We start from the raw sequence: 20193 nt of genomic DNA, 5'->3' as shown, positions 1-20193 counted from the left end.
TACAAAGAAATACTGTCTCAAAATATAAATTTAAAAAACTGATAGCTGGGCACAGTATTGCATGCCTGTGATCCCAGCACTCAGGGAAGCAGAGGCAGGTGGATCTCTGTGAATCTGAGGCCAGCCTGTTCTACAAAGTGAGTCCAGGACAGCTAAGGTTTCTAGACAGAGAAACCTTGTTGCAGGAAGGTAAGCCATTGAAGGCCATTCTTAGCTATAGGGCAAGTTCCAGGCCAACTTGGCCTGAAAAAAAGAAGAATATAATGAACCCTCAGATCTCTATCACCCATCTTCAACAACCCAGGTCTGGTCCACATTGTTTATACCACCTGCTTGTTCCAGGTTCCGGGATATTTGAGAACAAATCCCAGACATGCGAATCCATCCATAAAGCTTTAATGTGTTTCTCCTAAATACTGAAAAAGCCATAACCCAAATACCATATTACATGTAAAACTTTAACCACGATTCTTTAATATCAAATACCATTGCTCCAATTTCCCCAATTGTTTTATTTTTCCAGTTGGGTTGAAATTATACTCCAAATAAGAACTATATTTTGTATTGTACTTGTTCTCTCCTAAATTCTTTTCCTCCCCTCCCCCACCCATCTCTTGTGAGACAGGATCTCACTATGGAACCCAGGCTGTCCTTGAACTCAGTAATTCTCCCACCTCTTAGGTACTAGGATCACTAGCATGAGCCAACACTCCTAGATATATTTTGCATTTATTTGTTTTTTTCTCTGTCCTTTTTTTTTTTTCCCAAGGCAGGCTCCCACTACAGAGTCATGGGTAGCCTGTAACCCACCATACAAAGGAGCAGGATGCAAAGCCCCCCCCCCAAACAAGGAGGAAAGGGGAGGGCTGTGGAAGAGTAGGGCCTGGCACTGAGCATCCCTGAGCACCCTGTCCTATCACCAGCTCTGGAGCTGAGGAAGAGCAGGAAGATGTCCTCAGCCAAAGAACAGGGGCAAGGCTCAAGTTGGCAAGGAGCCCAGGGTGAGAGGGGGCGGGGCCTGAGATCAGACCTGCAAGAGAAACAGGATGTGTGTATTGGGGAGGGGGAGGAGTGAGCACACGGCCAAAAACCTAGATCCTGGAAGGTTGTCAGGATCTCCCTGAGTGACTGCGTGTCCTGGAGCCCATCACTGGCCTCACAGCCAGGATCCATCCTGCTGCTCAGAAACCAGCTCCTTTGTAATGCTGGGGACCGGAGGCCCATCACCTTCCCTCTGCCTCCTTTTCCCACTGCTGGCCATGTACAGTGCTGAAAGGAGCCATCCTCCTCCTCAACGCAGGTTTGAGTACAAGCTCAGCTTCAAGGGACCAAGGCTGGCAGTTCCTGGGGTTGGAATACCCTTCTGGAGCCACCATGGAGGTGAGAAACAAACGCAAGAGGACTGGCCACGCCTAGGGTCCTTCAGAGAGTTGGAGGGTCTACAGCCAGATGGACAGTGGGTGTGAAAGGCTCTCTGCAGGGAGAGGGGTGACCTGGGGTGACAGTGACTGACCCAAGACCCCTCCCACACCTGTCTCCTGTTTCACCATGCCCAGTTGCCTTGCCTTTCAAGACGCCCTTTCTTTGTTCAAGGACTGTATTTGTGGAGGACCCAGAGGCACTGGCAGAACCAGCTGTTGGGAGTGCAGGACAACAGAGAGTCACAACTAAAGAGGAGAATGAAGGGGTCAAGGCTCGGGGGAGAGGGGCCCTGTGGGTGGCCGAAGAGCAGGCTAACACTACCATTCCATCTCACCTCCAGCTTTAGTTTCTCTTGTGCCACTCCTGAGCCCCAGGACTTTTTGCCTTACTTCTATTTGCAATTCTTCCTCTAACTTTCGGACTGTGAACACGCACATGGATGTGCACACGCATGCATGCACACACCTGATGTGTCCCCGATGCACAATAACGAGGCACCTTGAACTCAGATTAGCCTCCTCTCCGCTGGCTCCATCCTGTGGGACTAGAGTTCTGCTGGAAGCCGGGCACTGTGCGTCCAGCTATTTTGTTAGGGCAGGCACCAGGCCCTTCCCTTGCCTGTTTATTGGCGGTAGAAGCAGACATTAGATGATCTTAGCACACAGGTCTGTGCTCAGGGTCTTCCAAACCCAGATCTACAATTTGTCTGATCTCCTTCACAAAGGGTTCTGTGACGACCTGCCGAAACTACACAGTTTGCAGGATCTTAAATTAAGAGGAAGAGAAAAGAATCAAGGACCCAGAGTTGGAATGGAGCAGGAGATGAGTCCAGGAACATGGCTCATTTCCAAAATATATTGTGAGGTTCGCCTAGCCATGGGTTTTGCTCAGAGCCTCCTAGCTGGAAAAGCAAAGAGAAAAAGTAGATTGGTTATCTATTTCTATGTAAGTTCCAACAATGGCACAATTCCTGACTAAGATGTTCCAAGACAGCATAAGCTTCGATCCTCTTCCATGGAAGGCCAGGGGGTGGATGTGGGTTGTCTCCCAGCCAGGTGCTGCCTGGTGCCCTAAGGACAGGATGGTAGAACCAGTACTCGCTCAGAGTCGCGCCACAGCTAAGGTGTCACGGAGCACGTGGGGGAGCTGAGGCACATCCCCCGAGATCACCAGCAGATATGATTATTGTCTGTCACTCATCTCTCCTTTCATCAGAGCCCCACCCAAGGCTCCCCTGTGCCCAGCTGGATACCCAGGACTGAGTCAGGCTCCAGTCTGGGATGAGATCCCAGACACTCCACAGGAAGATGACTATGTGAGTTAGTCAGAGACTTGCCTCCTACAACTCTCCTAGGGCTTGGGGTGGTGCTATAAAGCCTGTAATTACAGCACGCAGGAGGCTGAGGCAGGAGAATCGAGAGCTTGAGGCTAGCCTGGACTGCTTGAAAAAACCCTGTCTTTTTTGTTTGTTTTTAGTTTTTAGTTTTTTTTTTAAGAGCTCTTTATTACTATAAATTATGGTTTTATGAGATTTTTATAAATCATTTTACATTTTAAATTAATTAATTAATGAAATCACTTTACAGCCTCCTCCCTCCTCTCCCCACAGTCCCACCCTCACATCAACATTCCTCTACCACATTCCTCCTATGCCCCTTGCTGCTCTCTATGAGTTCCAACCCATCACGGCACATCAGTCACAGCAGGACTAAGTAGCATCCTCTCCCACTGAGGCCAGACAGGCAGCCCAGCGAGGAGAAAGGGATCCAAAGGCAGACAACGGAGTCGGAGCAGCCCCTCCACCAATAGGGGGAACCACGCCATGACAAAGCTGCACATCTGCCACCACGTATGTGTGGGGCTGTCTGTGTTTATAGAAAGAGCTGAGATAGCTCAGCTAATAAAAGTGTTTGCCGTGCAAACCTGACAGCCTGCATTTGGTTTCCAGAACCCACAGTGGAAAGAGACAAACAGCTATTAAACTACGGAAAGTTGTCCTCCAACATCCATACATTGGCCTGCATGTGTGCTTACACACACACACACACACACACACACACACACACACACACACACTTTAAAGTACGAAAACAAAAAATGTTGAGCTAGCAATGCTGCTCAGCTGACAGAGTGCTTGTGCTGGTTTGGCATGCACAAGGCCCTGAGTTAAATCCAAGCTCCACATAAAGCTAGGTGGGATTACAACCTGTAACCCCAGCACTCTGTGGAAATGGAGGCAGGACTGTCAGTAGTCCCGGGTCATCTTTGGCTAGCCAGAAAGTTCTAGGCCACCCTGGTCTATATTATAAAAACAAAATACAAACAACAACCTCACTTCAGACAGTGGTGGTTTCCAGGGACTCTGGACCTTCTTTTCTTCCCCACCCATCACTGGCCTTTGCAGAGCAAACAGGCTGGATTAGCAACCTCCGGAAAGTCTTGGCAGGGTCTAGGCCTTGGGCCAGGTTCCAGGCTGGTAGACCAGAGGGTGGGGATCCAGTTGGAATGGAGCCTCTGATTCCTTCCTTCCCTCCAGTTCCTGCCATGTCTGCCTCAGGCTGCCCTGCCCCCCAGCTCCAGGGTAATCCTCATGCTCTCCAAGCCTGTGCCTTCTTCTCACCACCCTCCAGGCCAGGGCCTGCCTCAGTCCCTATGCCACAAGCCTTTCTCTTCTTGGGCCACCCTTGGTCCTCTTTCCCACAAGCCTCATTTCCCAGGATGCTTGGATTACTGATCCTCTTGCCTCCATCTCCTGAGTGCTAGGATTACAGGTGTGTGCCGGCACTCCCAGTTTTATGGAGCTGGGGATGGAACTCAGAGCTTTGTGTTTTTTAGGCAAGTACTCTACCAACTGAGCTCCATCCCCAGCTCCATAAAATGAAACCTTATAAAAACAGATGGCATAGACTTTCAGTGAGGCTGCAGTGGAACCCAGCAAAACCCTGCCTCTTGCTGCCTTTCTTGAGTAACATCCATTTGAGTGCTAGTCCCATTTCCCCAACGGATTCTCCCTCTCAGAAGTCAGCCCCATAGCCCCATAGCAAATGACGAGGTCTTTGTGCGAGCTCTTCCCCAGGGCTCGGCTTTTGCCGATGAGATAGAGAGGTAGGAGAGGAGAGTCCAGAGGTCCCCAGCTACCGTGCTCCACAGACGCCATTCCAGGCCTGGAGGAAGTGCGGCTGGTTCCATCTATGAAGAACCGGAGTGGTGCCGTGTGGAGCAAGATCTCTGTCTCCTTTCCTGCCTGGGAAGTGGAGATGCAGATGAGAGTGACGGGACCAAGGCGCCTGGGAGCCCAGGGTATGGTGAGTGGCCCTTACCTGCGTCTGTTGGGGAAGCAGGTGATAAGCCCCAGGCCCAGTGTCCTACAGGGTCCCTGACCTGTGGGTCTGGGACCTTTCAGGACATGTGGTATACCCAGCAGAGGGGTCAGGTCGGCTCTGTCCTAGAGGGGCTGACCTCATGGGATGGCATCAGGATCGCCTTTGATTCCTCCGCCAGTGACGTCCAGGTGGGTAGCCATCTCATGCCCACCCTCCTGCCTGTCTTAGCTCTAATCTTCACTTCTTATTGTGCTTCGAGGCTCAGGCTGGTTGTCACCTTCTATGCAGAATGGCCCTGCCATCCGAGTACTGGCCAGTGATGGGCAGGACCTCCAGGAGCAGTTTGGGTAAGGGCTTGAGGGAACTGAGCTTGGGCCTAGCAATCACCTGTACTTCCTTCCCTAGAGAATTCACCCCTCCTAAACCCGCCACCTTTGCTGATCTCTCATTCTGAGCTCCACTGACTCCTGGGACTTTTTCTCACTGGTCTGAGCTATGCCTCAGCAACCAGGCCAGAGCATGCTTGCTTTTCAGGGTGATGGCCTCATCTGTCTCCAGCTCTTGAGACCCAGGTGAAGTGACAGAGGCTGGAACTGCCATGAGCAAGGTCTCACTCCAGAGACCCTCATTAAGCATGCTACATGGGGACACTGAGACCCAGAAAGGCTGATTGACCAGAATGGCTACAGAGCGGTGCCGAGGGAGGGTCCGGCACTAGCTGCACTGTTGTCCCTTTCTCTCAGATGAGGTGGCCTCCTGCTCCTCCCCCACTGGCTGCCATAAGTGGCTGGACTGGTTTGCCAGTGTGTCTCAGCAAACATCCCTCAGCCCATCACAATTAGGATAATTGCTAAATGACATTTATGGAGTTGGGCTGACTGTATAGCAGGCACAGTGCCCAGGCATTTGACATTGCCTTGGGAACCCTTGTAAAACTGTAATGAGGTAGTTGCAATTATTATCCTCATTTTAAAGACAACAATTCTGGGCTTTGGGAAGGTGGGAGAGGTTGCCCAAGGTTACGCAGCCTTGAATATGGCGCCTCCCTATTCTCTGCTGCCCAACTCTTGGCTGAAGGTGACAGCCTAGGTCCCATGCTGTGCACCTATGGGCCAGAGCACCTCGGGTTCAACAATCTCCTAAGTCCCTGAGCTTGCTAAGCCTCTCTGGGGAAAAACTGAACTGGCCACATTGCCCTTGGCTTTTAGGACAGGGCCCTTAGTGTCTGCCTCAAACAGTCTAGGCCTTTGCAGAATGAGAAAGGGACAGGCCTTGGAATTTAAGGGAAAGAGAGGGATGGAGGGACAGTGAGATTAGGAGGTGAGATGAGGGATAGAGATTGGAAATCCCATGGTTGCCTGGGCTTCTGCTCTTTCCACCTTCTCCTGCCAAGGAAGCAAACTATACCAAGAGAGGCTCAAGATAGACAATAGGGGCTTGTCCCAGGCCGGGTCACTCAATGGGGACAGTGACACTCCAGGCTTGGACAAAGTTGTTCCCTGGATTGTCCTTTGGCCAGTCCCTGGGTCTCATGTGGCCTGGCTGCATTCTAAGCATCCATAGGGATGGAAGTGTCCAGGAACTAGGCTCCTGTCACCGAGACTTCAGGAACTGGCCATACCCCTTCCGAGCTCGGATCACCTACTGGAAGCAGAGGCTGCGAGTGAGTCACCCCTGCTGTTCCCGTGGGAGCCTCTAGTGGGATGTAGCGCTGCAGTTTGGGGAGTGCCCAGTGTTCTAACAGCCCCATGCCTGTGACTGTCTGTCACACACTGGTCTTCACACCCATGTGAGGTCCCTGGTCCTCCACCAATACAAAGAATCTTAACACTCCCAGAACATACAAGGCTTGGGTGAGACCAGCATCTATGTCACTTTTATGCCATTCTGACCCAAGCCCTGTAGTTTCTAGCTTACCTCAGGTCTAGGGAGCCAGTGAATCTGAATAGGGGACAGCCCCTTCTTCTGGGACCAGGCAAAGACAGGAGCTCACTGCCCCCGTGCCCCTCAGGTGTCCTTGAGTGGAGGCCTTACCCCCAATGACCCTGAAGAGGTCTGTGCTGATGTGGAGCCCCTGCTTTTAGCCCCTGGAGGCTTCTTTGGGGTCTCAGCGGCCACCAGCACCTTAGCAGGTGAGGACCTTACCAGGTAGGTAAGCAGAGGGCTGTGTCTGATGGCGGAAAAGCCTTATTACAGCTTCTAAAACGCCTTTGTATGGTGTCAACCATCTTCTCACCAAGTGGCCTGGGCTGGTCACATTCCCTCTCTGGCTTCTCCGTCAGAAGGTCACATTGGCCTTGAAGAGCTACGGAATGTCTCAAAGGGACACTGTGGGTGTGAGCTCTGTTAGTGAGACCTCAAACAGCATGCAGGACCCAGCTGTGGCGGCACATGCCTGTAATCACAACACTTGGGAGGTAGAGGTAGGGGGGGGAACGTTCAAGCTATCCTCTGCTATATAGCAAATTCAAAGGTCAGCCTGGGCTACGTGAGACCCTGTCTCAAAAAATAAAAAGAGGAGGGGGGCTCAGATGAGATGACACATAGGAATTCTTATAGTCCAGTATCAATAGCCATAAATTCACTTTCCTGGGTGCTGTAGGCTGGTAAAGGGAGGGACAGCGCAAGCTGCAGTCAGGGAGTGGATGTCTTGCAGTGGAGAGCCCCTGGAGGGTCCTACGGCTGAAAAGCAGGCTGCAACCAGAGGATGTGAGTCTGTGAGAGCCGGGCCTCTAGTTTTTAGGCTCTGGGTCCTGGGGCATCATGGAAGGTTTCCAGGAGAGAGGATGGCTACAGCCATGCTGGGGAAGCAGCCACCGTGTGCTTGTGACTGCAGTAGCAGCTCTCTGCTGTGTCCTGTGGCCTCCTGCGTGGCCCTTGGGCCCCACTCCGGCTGTATGCGGTTCAGCCCTCACATCCCACACACTTGTGTATTTGACCTTCAATGAAATAAGTGAGACAAAGGTCAGAGTTGCCCAGAGTCATACAAGCCTCTTGTTTTCCTGCAAACAGTAGAGTCTGGATGAATGGGTAAAAACCCTCCATATCTCCCCTTCATCTGTCTCTCTTCCAGATGACCATGATGTCCTGTCCTTCCTGACCTTCAGTTTGAGGGAACCAGGTCCAGAGGTAATGGCAGTCATTTCTGCCTGGGAGAGGTAGCCCAGAGACCCTGCTCTCCTCAGATGCCTTCACTCACAGCAGGGCATCCTCAGACCTGCCATGCTAGTTCTCACCAGCTAGCTGTCAAATCAGGCCTTGGGATGGGCGGTGTAAAGGCCAGCGTGTATCCTCTAAGCTTCTCCGGTGGAACACATTTTAATCCCAGCACTCAGGAGGACAGAGGCGGGAGGATTTCTGTGAGAGCCAGGCCAGGGCCTCACACTTAGAACATTGTCTCAGTGACTACAAAACAAGACCAAAAAGGCCCAGGGCAGTAGTGGTGGGGGGTAAGGGAGGAGGGAGAAGGAGCACTAAGGAAGGGTCTGACCCAGCCAAGAGGAGAGAGAAGGGTGCCTGCAGGAGGCGAGCTTAAAGGAGCACCATACCTAAAGGCTTAAAATGTCCAAAGTCCGGAGCTCACAGAGAAGTTTGTGAGGATGTGATAAACACAGCGCTCATAAGTCTACAAGCTGCAGGGCTCTGTGGGGGCCTTGTGGTTGAACTGTGGGTTCCTCCTCGGTCCCAGTGAGTATGTGGAGGAAGATTGTGGGCTCCCAGACGCCCTGAGGGGAGGCTGCCCCTCACAGTACTCCCACGCATTTGGGTTTGACTTTTTGTCTTCCTCTTCCAGGCAGGCCCCCAGCCATTCATGGAGAAGGAGCAGCTCCGCCTGGCCAGGAAGCTGGAAGGACTGCAGGCAAGGTTGGCCCTGGGCATTAGAGAGGATAGCATTCCACCGCTGAGCTCCAAAGCCCAGGAAGAAGGTAAGACCCAGGGAGCAGGCAGGTAGGGCCACAGCACATTGTAGGGCCACAGGACCCTGTTCCTCCAACCAGAGTCCATTAGCCCATGGAGAAGCGGAGACCCAAGGAGGCTGTATCGAAGCAGAACCTGGGATGAATATTCTGACCTATTCCCACCTGACACCCCCACCCTCAGGCACATTTTCTTTTTCAATGTGTGTGTGTGTGTGTGTGTGTGGTGTGTGGTGTACACCACAGCATTTCTGTGGCGGCTTTCCTGGCAAGTGCTTTTCTGTTGCTCACCCTGCTTCCTGGACCCCTTTTCCAAGCCCCTTTTCTTAGAAGAAGAATCCACACATCCTCATGCTCCACTCCAAAACACAATCTACTGCCCCTCCCCCCACAGCCTTCCATTTGGCTCTGCCCCAATCCCCAGGGGAAAGGTTCTTTGACTTGGAGGAGACACTGGGCAGACAAAGCCAGATCCTGCAGGCCCTCCAGGCTCTCTCCAGGCAGTTGGACCAGGCTGAGAAGCAGTGGAAACAGCATCTGGGGTCTACAGTCCAAGTCCGACCTGAGGGAGGCTGGGTGAGTGATTCTGGACCACCCTAGATCCCACCTGAGGGCTTAAAAGAATAGTGACAGTCTAGAGCTAAGGTCACCCAAGCTTGGGGGAAAGGAGGACAGGTTACAGGACAAGCAGGGTAGTATATAAAAGGACATTACCACATAGCAATTGCCCTGGGCTGCAGAGAAGAGATGCCAGGTATCTGGAATCTTGTCTATAGACAAATGGCAGAAATAGACTAGGCGCTAATTTGCATGTGGCTTCACATGTGATTTGCATAAGACTTGCCTAAAAGCTCAGTTGCACCAGAATCCTCATTTCCTCTCGGCTGCCACCCTGGCTCCTCCCCCAGGTGTCGTTCCCTAGGACACACTCCAACTTGAGGAGTGAAAACTAAACCCAGCCAACATGCTGGCTAGTGGGCAGACAGGGACAGCCGCTCTTGCAGGCTTTAGGCTCTGCCGCCCAAGGCTTTTAAGCTTTTGTCCTCAGCCCACTACAGCTTAGGCTAGGCTGTTGGAGCAAAACGGAGTGGAGAGGCCGACACTGCAGTTGTTTCTGATCCTATCTTTAGGCCCTGAACCCCTCCTGCCTGATTCCACTCACCCTCAGAAGGGTCAGCTCCCTATCCAGGTCACTCTGCCAGACATGGACCCCTGTACTGGATTTTAAACCTGTTCTGGCCCTCAGCTTGGATCACAGCCTAAGAGAAAGGCACAGAGAGGATTGGATCAGGCTTCTTCTGCCTCCCTGTGGGGCCAGGGATACTTTTTAACAGGAGAAGGATTTGTGGAAAGCCTAGGGGGCCCTTTTGGAAGAAACATCCCAGCTTGGTGTGGAAGGAGGGTCCTCCAGAAGTCCAGGTGGACAAGTGCCAGGGGGATTCAGTGTGTCCAAAAAGAGGGGAATCATGGCCCTCTGATAAGGCTTCTGGAAGAAGAATGAAGTATCTGTGGGGAAGGTGAACTCTGAGGAGAGGGGACTCTGGACACTAAGAGCTGGCCTTCCTGTAGAACACTGCCAAGGTCAGCACACTGCTCTATGGACAGCAGACTCTGATCCAGGCCCTGCAAAAGATGAGGTAAGGAATAGAGTGAGGAGGGGGACTGAGAGGGGAAAGAAAGGGTCCTCTGTTATCCTGCCTCTGCCAGAAATTCCTGCTCCCTATTTCTGGGGCTACAGGCACTTACAGCCAAACCTGGCTTTTTCCGTGTGTACTGGGAGTATGAAGTCCTTGTGCTTGCAAAACAAGCACTCTTAGCCTTTGAACCATCTCCTCAGCCCTTGAGGGAATGTATTTAATAGAGGTTCTTGGAGGAAGCACAGCCAAGATCAGGCTCTTTTAAGGAAGTGGTCTGAGCCCATTCTGCCTCCAGTGTCCCAGGATCTCACTCTGGCTCACCCAGCCTGTGGAGCTTCCCATAGAGTTCGGGGGTGGGGAGATCCCCTCCATCTAGATGCCTGGGGCGTTAATTCCTCTGGGCTAGAGATGAAAGGCAGAGTCTAGGGAGCCTGGAACGTAGACAAGACGCTTTTAGAGACATCTTTGTATGTGCTAAAGTTGTCTCAGGTTCCAGGGAGAAGTTTTAGAGTAAAAAGACCGACCCCAAAGACAGGAGTCTATGCATATCTATTTTTTATCATGTGCTGACCCTGGGGGATTATGGGGAAATATTAGGTAATTTGGGTACAACCAAAAAGAGTAATGGGTCATCTTTCTTGATGTCCACGCCCCATCACACCACCAGGGAAACAGCTGCCCAGATGGCTTCAGGAGCCCAGGTCTCTTACCTGCCTGTGGGGACTAAGCATCATTTTTTTGAGTTGGACCAGATCCTCAGCCTCCTGCAGAAGGACCTCAGGGATCTGGTGGTAAGAAGTGGTGGGTAGGGCTCATTCTTGAGGTCTGGTCTCTACTAGCCTTTCCCAACACTTCTGTAGCTTTGCTGCATTCGTCCAGGACCCCCGACAGGCACAGCTGTATCCACCTTTGTGTGCCTACACAGGGCACGAAGGGACACAGGTCTCTTCTATTCACCCTCCTGCTTAGGAGGAACTCCTGCCACTCAGCACTACCCAGAGACATCTTGATCAACACCTCTTGATGACCAGAAGGGAAGTGGAGTAGACCATGCCAGGGACCACTCAGATTCAGTGGTGCTGCCAATCTTCCCGGGTCCCTGTCCCTCCTTGTTCTTGTCCTTGCCCTCACATTTACCATCCTCTCCTCCTTCTCTCTTATCTCTTAAGACTTTAGTCCGTTGATGATTCCAGGACCAATATCTTCTGAGCTATTCCCACAGGTGGAGCCATACAAGCTTGCAGAGCACAACTTTGGACACTACCCTATTTCCATGTTCTTAGATGACAGCCAGGATAGCCCAAGCCTGAGGGAGATAAATAGGGACCATGCAAGGCATGGATTCCAGGTCCCCTCTCCTCTAATGGGTTAGAAGCTGAGGTAGGGCCTCATAATTTTCCCTTTCAGAAGATGACAGCCAAGGCCCCCCGCCAATCTGGCTGGCACCTTGGAACTTCCACATGTCTTCGGACCAGCATCTTCCTATTCTTCCTCCTCATCCAGACCATAGGCTTCTTCTGCTACATGAACTTCAGGTGGGCCTTCCCACGGGCACGACTTCCCATACCACCTGTATCAATTGGTTTTGTTGAACTTGCACATCTACAATGGTTGACTTGAATTGGGGACCCTGAAGCTCAGACAGGTGCTATCCAGTTCACCAGAGGGCTGGGAGCAGAACCTAGACCAGGGACACATCATTTACTAAGGACAGACACCTACTCAAGCTCCAGTCCCATCTAGTCCTGCCCCACAGAACCCACTTTAGAGCAAGTATCTGAAAACTAATAGTCAGACCTTATGTTGCCAGTGCTATGGTGGCTGGAAGCTTGGAGACTTGGGGAAAAGCAACTGATTCATCTTTGAGGCCGGGTTGAGGGTAGAAGGCGATCAAGGAATTGACCTGGAAAGAATATTTGATTTGGGTCCTTAACGTGACTAAGTTTTTCAGCCTGACAAGATAAGTAAGGCATTGATGCAGAGGGAACAGCATCAGAAAAGGCATGGAGGATGGAAAAAACATCTTTAGGAGAAAGAAAAAGAAAGCAATTGAGTACTATTGAAATAGAGGGCAGGACCAATTTATAAGACTGGGCAAGAAATCTGGGCATTCTGGATTAAAAGTGAATGCCCTTAATCTCAACATTTAGAAGGCTGAAGCAGAGGGATGCTGAAATCTGGACCAGTCTGGGTTCAAGAGTGAGATCTCGTCTAAAACAGAAAAAGAAGGGAACGTGTGCCTAAGGACTTCACCTTGGCATTAAGCCGTCCAGGAAGACTTCAAATGTCAGGATGAGATGTGAATTTATATGGCATGTCAAGGGAGCTATAGATAGTCCAGAGTGTGGCTGGCTGTGGGATACTGAGCACTGGGAGGCAAGTATGAGTCTTGGTCTCAGAAGGGAGACTCAAGTAACCTTTTCTCTCTGGCAGCAGGCAGGAGCTGGACAAGAGGCTTCAAAAGTACCTGTCCACAGGAAGCCTTCCTCTAGAGCCTGCACTACCCATCCCTAGGACACTCGGGGCTCTGAGGAGACAGCCTGTCTCCCCCAGCATGCAAGCCTGACCCAACTCAAAGCCACGTCTTACTGGGAAAGTGGGGGATAAAAGATTTGGCCAGTATCCTTCCTGAGTGTCTACATCCTAGTTTTTGGCAAGTCCATATTAAAAGTGATTTTCCTCTTGCTGTGACGATAGCCTCATTTACCTTCCAGCCTCACATAGTCTCTGATAGCTTCCACCTTCTCTGGGTAGGTAGCGTCCCAGAAGGCAAGGAGGCCAAGGGCTAGATACCCCCAGAGCCCTTCCCTCTGGACTACTGAAGCGAAGGGAGAGAACTGTGCAAAATTTTCTTCCTACTAAACTCAGCAAGCACAAGGAGAGGTGCCTGGGCTCCTTCTGGCTCATCTTTTCAGTACCCCCAAACAACACTTCCCCTTCCCCACTCCCTGAGGCTCCATGGACAGCAGGGCAGACACGTGACAGAGGAACTGAGTGAAAACTCACCGAACCATATAACTGGGATTCCTGCTCATGCTCTTGAGGCCTCCCCTCTGCCCAGCCTTGAGCGTTTTGAGGTAGCTGCTAGGGTCAGCAGAATGGAGGTGGGGGTGGAAGGAGGATGGAATGGGACGGAAGGCTGGGGTTATTTGGCCCTTGCTGCTACTGGGCTTTCCAAGCTGAAGTTCTGGTTCCCGATGACCCAGAAATAGAGGGAATTGGAAGGTAGAAGGCAGGGATCAAGGCACACATAACCGCAGCCCCTTTTCCCAGGGACGCGACCCCACCACCGCGAGCCCTAATCAGCTGTCAGCAGTAGCCAGCAGAGCCTGGCTGGCGCTAAAGGAGGCACGTGGGAAAGGCGGGAGTGAGGAGCAGGCACGTGGTCCAGGCTTCTCAGCCCCGTGCATGCCCCCCTCCCGGCCCCCGTGAGGAGGGGTTTGGGAAGGTAGGGACCAGCGCGCAAAGCGTGGGGCGCGAGCGCGCAGCCGGAGCTGTCCCTGGGACTTAGTGCTGAAGTAGGCGCCGGCGAACCAGGCGCCTGGTGCAGTGGCCAGAGAGGACCATGGCGTTCATGGTGAAGTCCATGGTGGGTGGCCAACTGAAGAACCTCACCGGGAGCCTGGGGGGCGGTGAGGACAAGGGGGACGGAGACAAGTCTGCAGCCGAAGCACAGGGGATGAGCCGAGAAGAGTACGAAGAGTATCAGAAGCAACTGGTGGAGGAGAAGTAAGTGGGACCCTTTCCTCGCTCCTGTGACTCCACACACAAATACACTGACGCGGCTGTAGCTCTCCGTGGGTCAGAGCTCCCCTCTACCTCTCCTCAACATGGTAAGAGGGCGGGAGGTGCCCTCTGGGCTGCATTTGCAAAACAGCCTATTTCAAACCTAGGACCCTGTTCCAGCTTCATCCTTGGTCCAGGGGAAGTTGGGGGAAGGGTGATGAGTTCAGAGGTGTGTGGGGGGAGCAGGCACGTGCATCTCTGATGAAATAGGTAATCCCTTAATCCGATCTGCTTTTAACCTCCTGTCTTCCAACTGGGGCTCCTCTGAGCCTGAGGCTGTAAGAAAAGTGCTTTTCATTAGGCAGGGCTCAGAGTCACGGGGACAGATCCATGGTGGGGGTATTCATGGATACCGAGCCCACCGTATGCAGTAGTTCTGGGGAAGAGTAGAGAGAGAGTGAGCTAGGGTGAAGTTGCTTGGTTCCGATTCTCACTTTGCTTACTGGCTGAGTAACTTTAAGAAAGTCATTTAACATTTCTGTGACTCCTTTCCCCTTCTGAAAAATGAGAGTGGTAATCACAATACATGCTTTATATATCTGTGAGAGCTGAATGAGTTAGTGCCGTTAACCCTTAAGTACAGCACCTGGCACATTCGAATCTTCCCAAAATATCCGCTACTGTCATTTTATTTAATCCTGGTTGTTCTGTGAGTTGTCTCACCTCCCCCCCCCCACACCTTATAGAAGAAGGTAAGTGATTTACTGAAGGACATATCAAAAGTGGCAGTGGTACCATGAGCCAAGTCCAGAGTACCCCCCCACACCCTTGCCCTCATACCCTCACTGCCCCTTCCACACAATTTGTCAGAGAAGGAAAGACAGACCCAGAAGGAAAGACAGTCAGAGATTGCAGAGGACGTATATTAGGAACTGAGAGAGCAGGATAAAGAGAGAGAGAACAAGACTCCCACTCAGTCAGCTCTTCATTAGCAGGAGTGAAGAACACACAGAAGAAGGACACGGTGATGGGTTGGTAGCATGAGCTAAGCCTGCCAGTCTGAGGTGACTAACTAGGCAAGGGCCAGCTGGGCGTTGGGAGTCCCATACAGCCTCTTCCCGGTCTTCCCGATCATTTTAGTCTCCTTTACAGACCTCGTATCTCTCAACCCCCGAGATGACTTCACACTGGTGTCTTCCTCCCTCGCAGGATGGAGCGGGATGCACAGTTCACACAGAGGAAGGCAGAACGCGCCACTCTGCGGAGTCACTTCAGAGACAAATACCGTCTGCCCAAGGTATCCAGAGCCTAAACTGTGAGGTGTTACTAAGTCTCTGTGAACTGGGAGCTGAACTCCCTCTGGGCCCCTCAACTCTCAGCCCATAAGACTCACAAGGTGCTTGATGACATTTTTCCTTTTCTTTCTCCTGTGTCCATCCACATGCTCACACTGCTGAGCCAAACCCTGGGCCTGTGGAAGCTTACAAGTTTGTTTCTGGGGTCAGTCCTGTTTTCCTTCACCTCCACCTTTCTGAGCTGGGACAAACCTGGCCCATGAAGACATGTGGGGTTGGGAGGGGAAGGTCAAAGAGCAGGCTCTGTGAGAGTGTGAGCTCCTCTGGGGCTACTGACTCCATTTGGAGCGCTGGCAGGAGGGGAGAGCATGACCCTTCCCATGCACCGGCAACCTTCATGTCCTTACCTCACTCTCTCAAGAAAGCTGCTAGATAGTTGTCACTACATGTGTGAAAGAGGAAACTGGATGGGGAGACTAAGGGGCTTAGCCAGCGTGTGGGACAGTACAAGCCCGTGAATAATGTGTGTATGCTTACTCTACTTTTCAGGATATGGGGGCTACTGACCTTTGCCTGTCTTTGTCTCAGGGAGCTCCTGCCCTGTGCTTCCCACGATGTTGCAGCACTAGATTGGCCTACAAATGTGCCACTCCTGCATGGGACAAGCCGCTTCCCAGAGCATCACCTTTGTGTGCCCAGAGCTGTGCTAGATTCTGAGGAGTAGGGTGCCATAACCCTGGTCTTGACTTTCCACTTGAGTACAGAGATCAAATATATCCTGTCACATTTACTCATCAAGCAAAGTGTTTGCTGAGCCCTTGGCTGCCACTGACTTCCCACAAGTCTTTTGAAAGTCTCTCAAAGGAAAACCTAGTTCAGAAAGTCTTCAGTACTACAAATTCCGATAGCAATGGGGTCATGGCTCAAATGCTCACACCAAACGTGTAAGAGACATTACTCTGCTGTAAGGAGATTCTGAATCTAGCAGAAAAGGCAAGACTTGGGTGTAACTGTGTAGGACACAGGAGAAGAACCCTAAATACTTCCCAGAGACCTGGGGGAGTATGGTGGCTCTCAGCAGGTGCAAAAGGAGTAGATATTGGAATAAGTGGCGTAGGTCTGAATCTAGCTCCCCACTTCTCTTCCTAGAAGTATATTAGGCAAATTGCTTAAATTCTGAATCTCTCTCTCTCTAGTTTGTAAAGTAGACATGTCAGGTCCCTTGTTGCTGAGGATGGCCTTGAACTCCTAATCTTTCTGCTTCTACCTCCTGAGATTACAGGTGTGGGCCACTTGTCATCTTTGCCTAGTTTTTGTTTGTGTTTGTTTTGAGACAGGCCTCAGTATGTATCACTGTATGGCCTGGAACTTGCTATGTTAGACCAGGTTGGCTTTGAATTCATAGTGATCTATCTACTGGCCTCTGCTTCCCATGTGCTGGGACTAAAGGCCTTTAACACCACTCTTGGCTCTTCCTAGTTTTTTTTTTTTTTTTAATGTTTTGTTTTTGAGTCATATATTTTCTCTGTGTAGCCCTGGCTGCCCTAGAACTTTGTCTGTAGACCAAGCTGACCTCAAACCCACCAAAGTGTGCACCACCACACCCAGCATTTTTCTTGGTATTTTTTAATTGCAAAAGGTAAAGCATTCTGAGTGCCAGAGAGATGACTCAGTGGCTAAAAGCACCTGTTGTTCTTGCAGAAGACTGGAGTTTAGTTCATAGCATGCACACCAGAAGCTCGTAACTGCCCGTAACTGCCAGGTCCATGAACAATATCCATGAACAATAAAATAAACCTTAAAGAAGCCCATTAGAAGTACCTACATTACTGTCAGCCATAGACTAGGTCTTGACAAATGGTATCCATCAATGATTTTGTTGTGCTATTCAGTGTAGTTAGCCACTGTCAACAGTTAGCTGACTGTAACAAAGCGGCATTTTCCTTTTGATTTAGTCTCTCTGCTAGTCCTTCAGTATCTCAGGTGAGTAAGGCAGTGCAAAAACTGCAAAGTCTCCAGGCCACCCATGAAAGGCTTGACCCCAATGTGGGGGCAGGTGCTGAGCTCGCTGTAATATGGCCTTCAGCAACCAAGAGTCTCAGGACCAGCCTGGGCAGCCTCTGTGCCCTGTACTGCTAGGTCCTGACAGATCTCCACCCTTGTCTCTTCCCTTCAGAATGAGACAGATGAAAGCCAGATCCAGCTGGCAGGTGGAGATGTGGAGCTGCCTCGGGAGCTAGCCAAGATGATCGAGGAGGACACGGAGGAAGAGGAGGATAAGGCCTCTGTGCTCGGGCAGCTGGCCAGCCTCCCCGGCTTGGATCTCAGCTCACTCAAGGACAAGGCTCAGACTACACTAGGGGACCTCAAGCAATCAGCTGAGAAGTGCCATATCATGTGACCACTTCCCCTGGGGTTGCCTCTGGGATGGCTAGAGGGCTGGTGCCACGTGAGGGCTAAGAGAGTGTCTCAACTTCCACATACCTCCACTCTATTTTGGCCTTTGTTCTTCCCTGCCCTAGCCTAGCCTCACAGTCTTTTCATCCAAGGCCAGCTCTGGCTCTGATCGCTCTCTCTTTGTTGTCAGCAAAGTTCCCCTTCTTCCCTCTTTCCCTCTTTTGCCTGGAAAGTTTCCCAAGTCGATAAGATTAGCACAACCCTCTCTGGGTACAGCCCCCTGTTCTTTCACACTAGAGCACTCACAGAAAGAAACAGAAGCCCTGGATCATTCACCATAGACGCATCCTGGCACACACAGACACACACATCCCTTGGGTTCCCAGCCCCTCCCAGATACCAGCACCTCAGAGGGACTCTGGGCACACAGAAGGCCTGTTCTTATCCCTAACTTAGGGTCCTAGAAGCTGCTGCTGGGCTTTATGGTATCATCTGTGAAATGGGAATGGACTGAGTGATTTCTAAAATTCTTTCCCAATTGGCATTCCCGACCACTCAGAACAGAGCCCACATCCCTTCTTGGGCAGGGCAGCAGCTGCGGCACAGCGTCACACAGCTGCCACTGTGGGCTCTGGGAACTGAGCAATGCTGTGTGAGGGGCGGAGTGCCAGGGATGGAGCTGGCGCTGAACAGTAGCTCAAGCAGCTCCAGACCTTCTCTGGGCCTAGGGCCGGGCCAAATTCTGTTCTGTTCCTGTAGAATTCTCTGGATTCCATAGTTGGAATTTCCTCTTCTCGTTCAGTGGAAAATAAAAATTCCAAATGACATGGCTATCTTCCTACTTCTGCTGACTCGGAGTTCACAGGCCCCAAGCCTGCCCTTGGAGGGGTATCCTCTGCCTCTTCACCTGCAGCTTCAGAGGGCTCTGGGAGATGAACGAGGGGCTTCTGTGGGACTCTATAGTGCCAGCCCCTGTGTGAGTGCCCTCTCAGGGCTGCAGGTGAAGCCTCGCTGAGGGAGCAGATGCGCTTTTGGGCAGGATGAAGCAAGTCTAAGCACCAAGAGTTTGATGTGACAGGCTTCTGGGGAAGGTGGGGCCTTAGGGTGTTTCCTGAGATTAAAGAGAAGGGCTGTCTCTCATACTTGTCCCTCGATTAAGATGGAGAATGAGACAGAGAGGAGAAAGGGTTCATTGTGCTTCAGCCTGGCTCTGCTGTGTGTCCTTAAGTAGGTCTCTAAGCCTGTGTAGCTCCTGGTAAAATGAAGAGTTCCTGTCCCCAATAATAACAGTATGTGTTTCAAAGACTGACCATTTGTTTTGTTTTTGTATTTTTTTTCTTGGTAGCGCTGGGGACCCAGGGCCTCACACACTGCATACTAAGGAGAGTGCTCTACCACCGAGCTACACCCACAGCCTCCAAAAATGCCCCTTACCAGCTGTGGTAACACTGAAGACAGTGTTAGTCTCTGGCACATTTGCAGGGAGGTGGCCTGAGGTGGGAAGCTGGTGCCCTTGAAGAGTTTGTGTTTAGGCAGTGAATTACTGTTCCTGCTACTTCCTCTGTCTGTCTCTCTGTCTCCGTTGGTATTACTGTCTTTATTTTGTTTCAGAGTCTCATGTAGCTCTGGCCCACCTCAAACCCCTATGTAGTCAGTGCTGACCTCGGACTTCCAGTCATCTTGCCTCCACTTCCCAAGTATCCTGGTTACAGGAATGGGCCCCCACACCCAGTTTAAGCTGTACTTAGGCTAACCAAGGGCTTTGTGCATGTTAAGCAAGCACCAACTGAGATGCATCCTTGACTGTGCTTGGTGGTGTTTTTAAATTTTATTTTATTATTTTATGCGTATGAGTGTTTGTCTGCATGTATGTATGTGCACCATGTGTGCTTGGATATCAAAGATGTCAGAAGAAGCTGTAGGACCCCCTTGGGACTGGAGTTACTGATGGTTTTGAGCTGCAGTGTGATACTGGAAATCGAAGCTGTGTCTGGAAGAGCAGCCAGTGCTCTTAACCACTGAGCCATCTCTCCAGCCCCTTTGTAGTTGACATGGGATCTCACTATGTAGCCCAGGCTACTCTGGAACTTTAATCTTCCTGATTTAACCTCCCAAGGGCTAGCATTACAGATGTGGAGCACCACTATGCATGAAGAATAAAAAGAATATAATTCTTTCTTAAATGAAGATTTCAAATGTCATCATACTTTCTGATGTCTGGCAGGCAGGGTAGGGGATGGTGTTCTGGAAGTTCTAAGTAGCTGCTCCAGTGGATCATCCCAGGGGCTTGCTGGGCAGAAGGAAAGTGCTATAGGCACCTGGTGTCTCTTGGCCTCACAGGCTAATTGCTAGCCTGTGGGGAAGCCATTAGTTTTACAGGAAGGAAAAGCAGTTTGTTTTCAAGGGCAAAGTTCCTAGTAAGTCTCCCTATAAAATAAGAACAAGAAAGAGTAGGTAAGGTTGAGTGGAAATGCTG

The 20193-nt window shown here is 51.1% G+C and overlaps 2 protein-coding genes across 3 annotated transcripts; both read left to right on the top strand.

Moving 5' to 3' along the window:
- The first annotated feature begins 1180 nt into the window (after positions 1 to 1180).
- On the top strand, positions 1181 to 12951 carry Lman1l (lectin, mannose binding 1 like). 2 transcript variants are annotated; one of them, XM_021653511.2, is made up of 13 exons: positions 1181 to 1380; positions 4573 to 4727; positions 4826 to 4933; positions 5034 to 5092; positions 6309 to 6408; positions 6757 to 6877; positions 7819 to 7874; positions 8539 to 8671; positions 9087 to 9238; positions 10232 to 10299; positions 10967 to 11090; positions 11707 to 11834; positions 12736 to 12951. In XM_021653511.2, exons 1-13 carry the CDS (start codon positions 1203 to 1205, stop codon positions 12863 to 12865), a joined length of 1512 nt encoding a protein of 503 aa, XP_021509186.1. In that variant the 5' UTR covers positions 1181 to 1202; the 3' UTR covers positions 12866 to 12951. The 2 variants fall into 2 exon arrangements, with proteins under 2 accessions (XP_021509186.1, XP_060230740.1); XM_060374757.1 differs by having other exon boundaries at positions 12733 to 12951.
- A 794-nt stretch (positions 12952 to 13745) lies between these two features.
- On the top strand, positions 13746 to 19114 carry Cplx3 (complexin 3). The gene is made up of 3 exons (XM_021653521.2): positions 13746 to 14028; positions 15235 to 15322; positions 17497 to 19114. Exons 1-3 carry the CDS (start codon positions 13865 to 13867, stop codon positions 17719 to 17721), a joined length of 477 nt encoding a protein of 158 aa, XP_021509196.1. The 5' UTR covers positions 13746 to 13864; the 3' UTR covers positions 17722 to 19114.
- The last annotated feature ends 1079 nt before the right edge of the window (positions 19115 to 20193 follow it).

The sequence above is a fragment of the Meriones unguiculatus genome, chromosome 1, assembly GCF_030254825.1.
Source record: "Meriones unguiculatus strain TT.TT164.6M chromosome 1, Bangor_MerUng_6.1, whole genome shotgun sequence".
NCBI classification, from domain to species: Eukaryota; Metazoa; Chordata; class Mammalia; order Rodentia; family Muridae; genus Meriones; species Meriones unguiculatus.
The sequence above is the reverse complement of the archived record's forward strand: the minus strand, read 5'-3'. Positions and strand labels throughout refer to the sequence as shown.

Coding starts and splice junctions, on each gene's coding strand:
- Cplx3 (XM_021653521.2), top strand. CDS start 13,865: ATGGCGTTCATGGTGAAGTCCATGGTGGGTGGCCAACTGAAGAACCTC. Junction 14,029..15,234: donor AAGCAACTGGTGGAGGAGAA/GTAAGTGGGACC, acceptor CCTCCCTCGCAG/GATGGAGCGGGATGCACAGT. Junction 15,323..17,496: donor ACAAATACCGTCTGCCCAAG/GTATCCAGAGCC, acceptor TCTTCCCTTCAG/AATGAGACAGATGAAAGCCA.
- Lman1l (XM_060374757.1), top strand. CDS start 1,203: ATGCTGGGGACCGGAGGCCCATCACCTTCCCTCTGCCTCCTTTTCCCA. Junction 1,381..4,572: donor CTTCTGGAGCCACCATGGAG/GTGAGAAACAAA, acceptor CGTGCTCCACAG/ACGCCATTCCAGGCCTGGAG. Junction 4,728..4,825: donor GCCTGGGAGCCCAGGGTATG/GTGAGTGGCCCT, acceptor GGGACCTTTCAG/GACATGTGGTATACCCAGCA.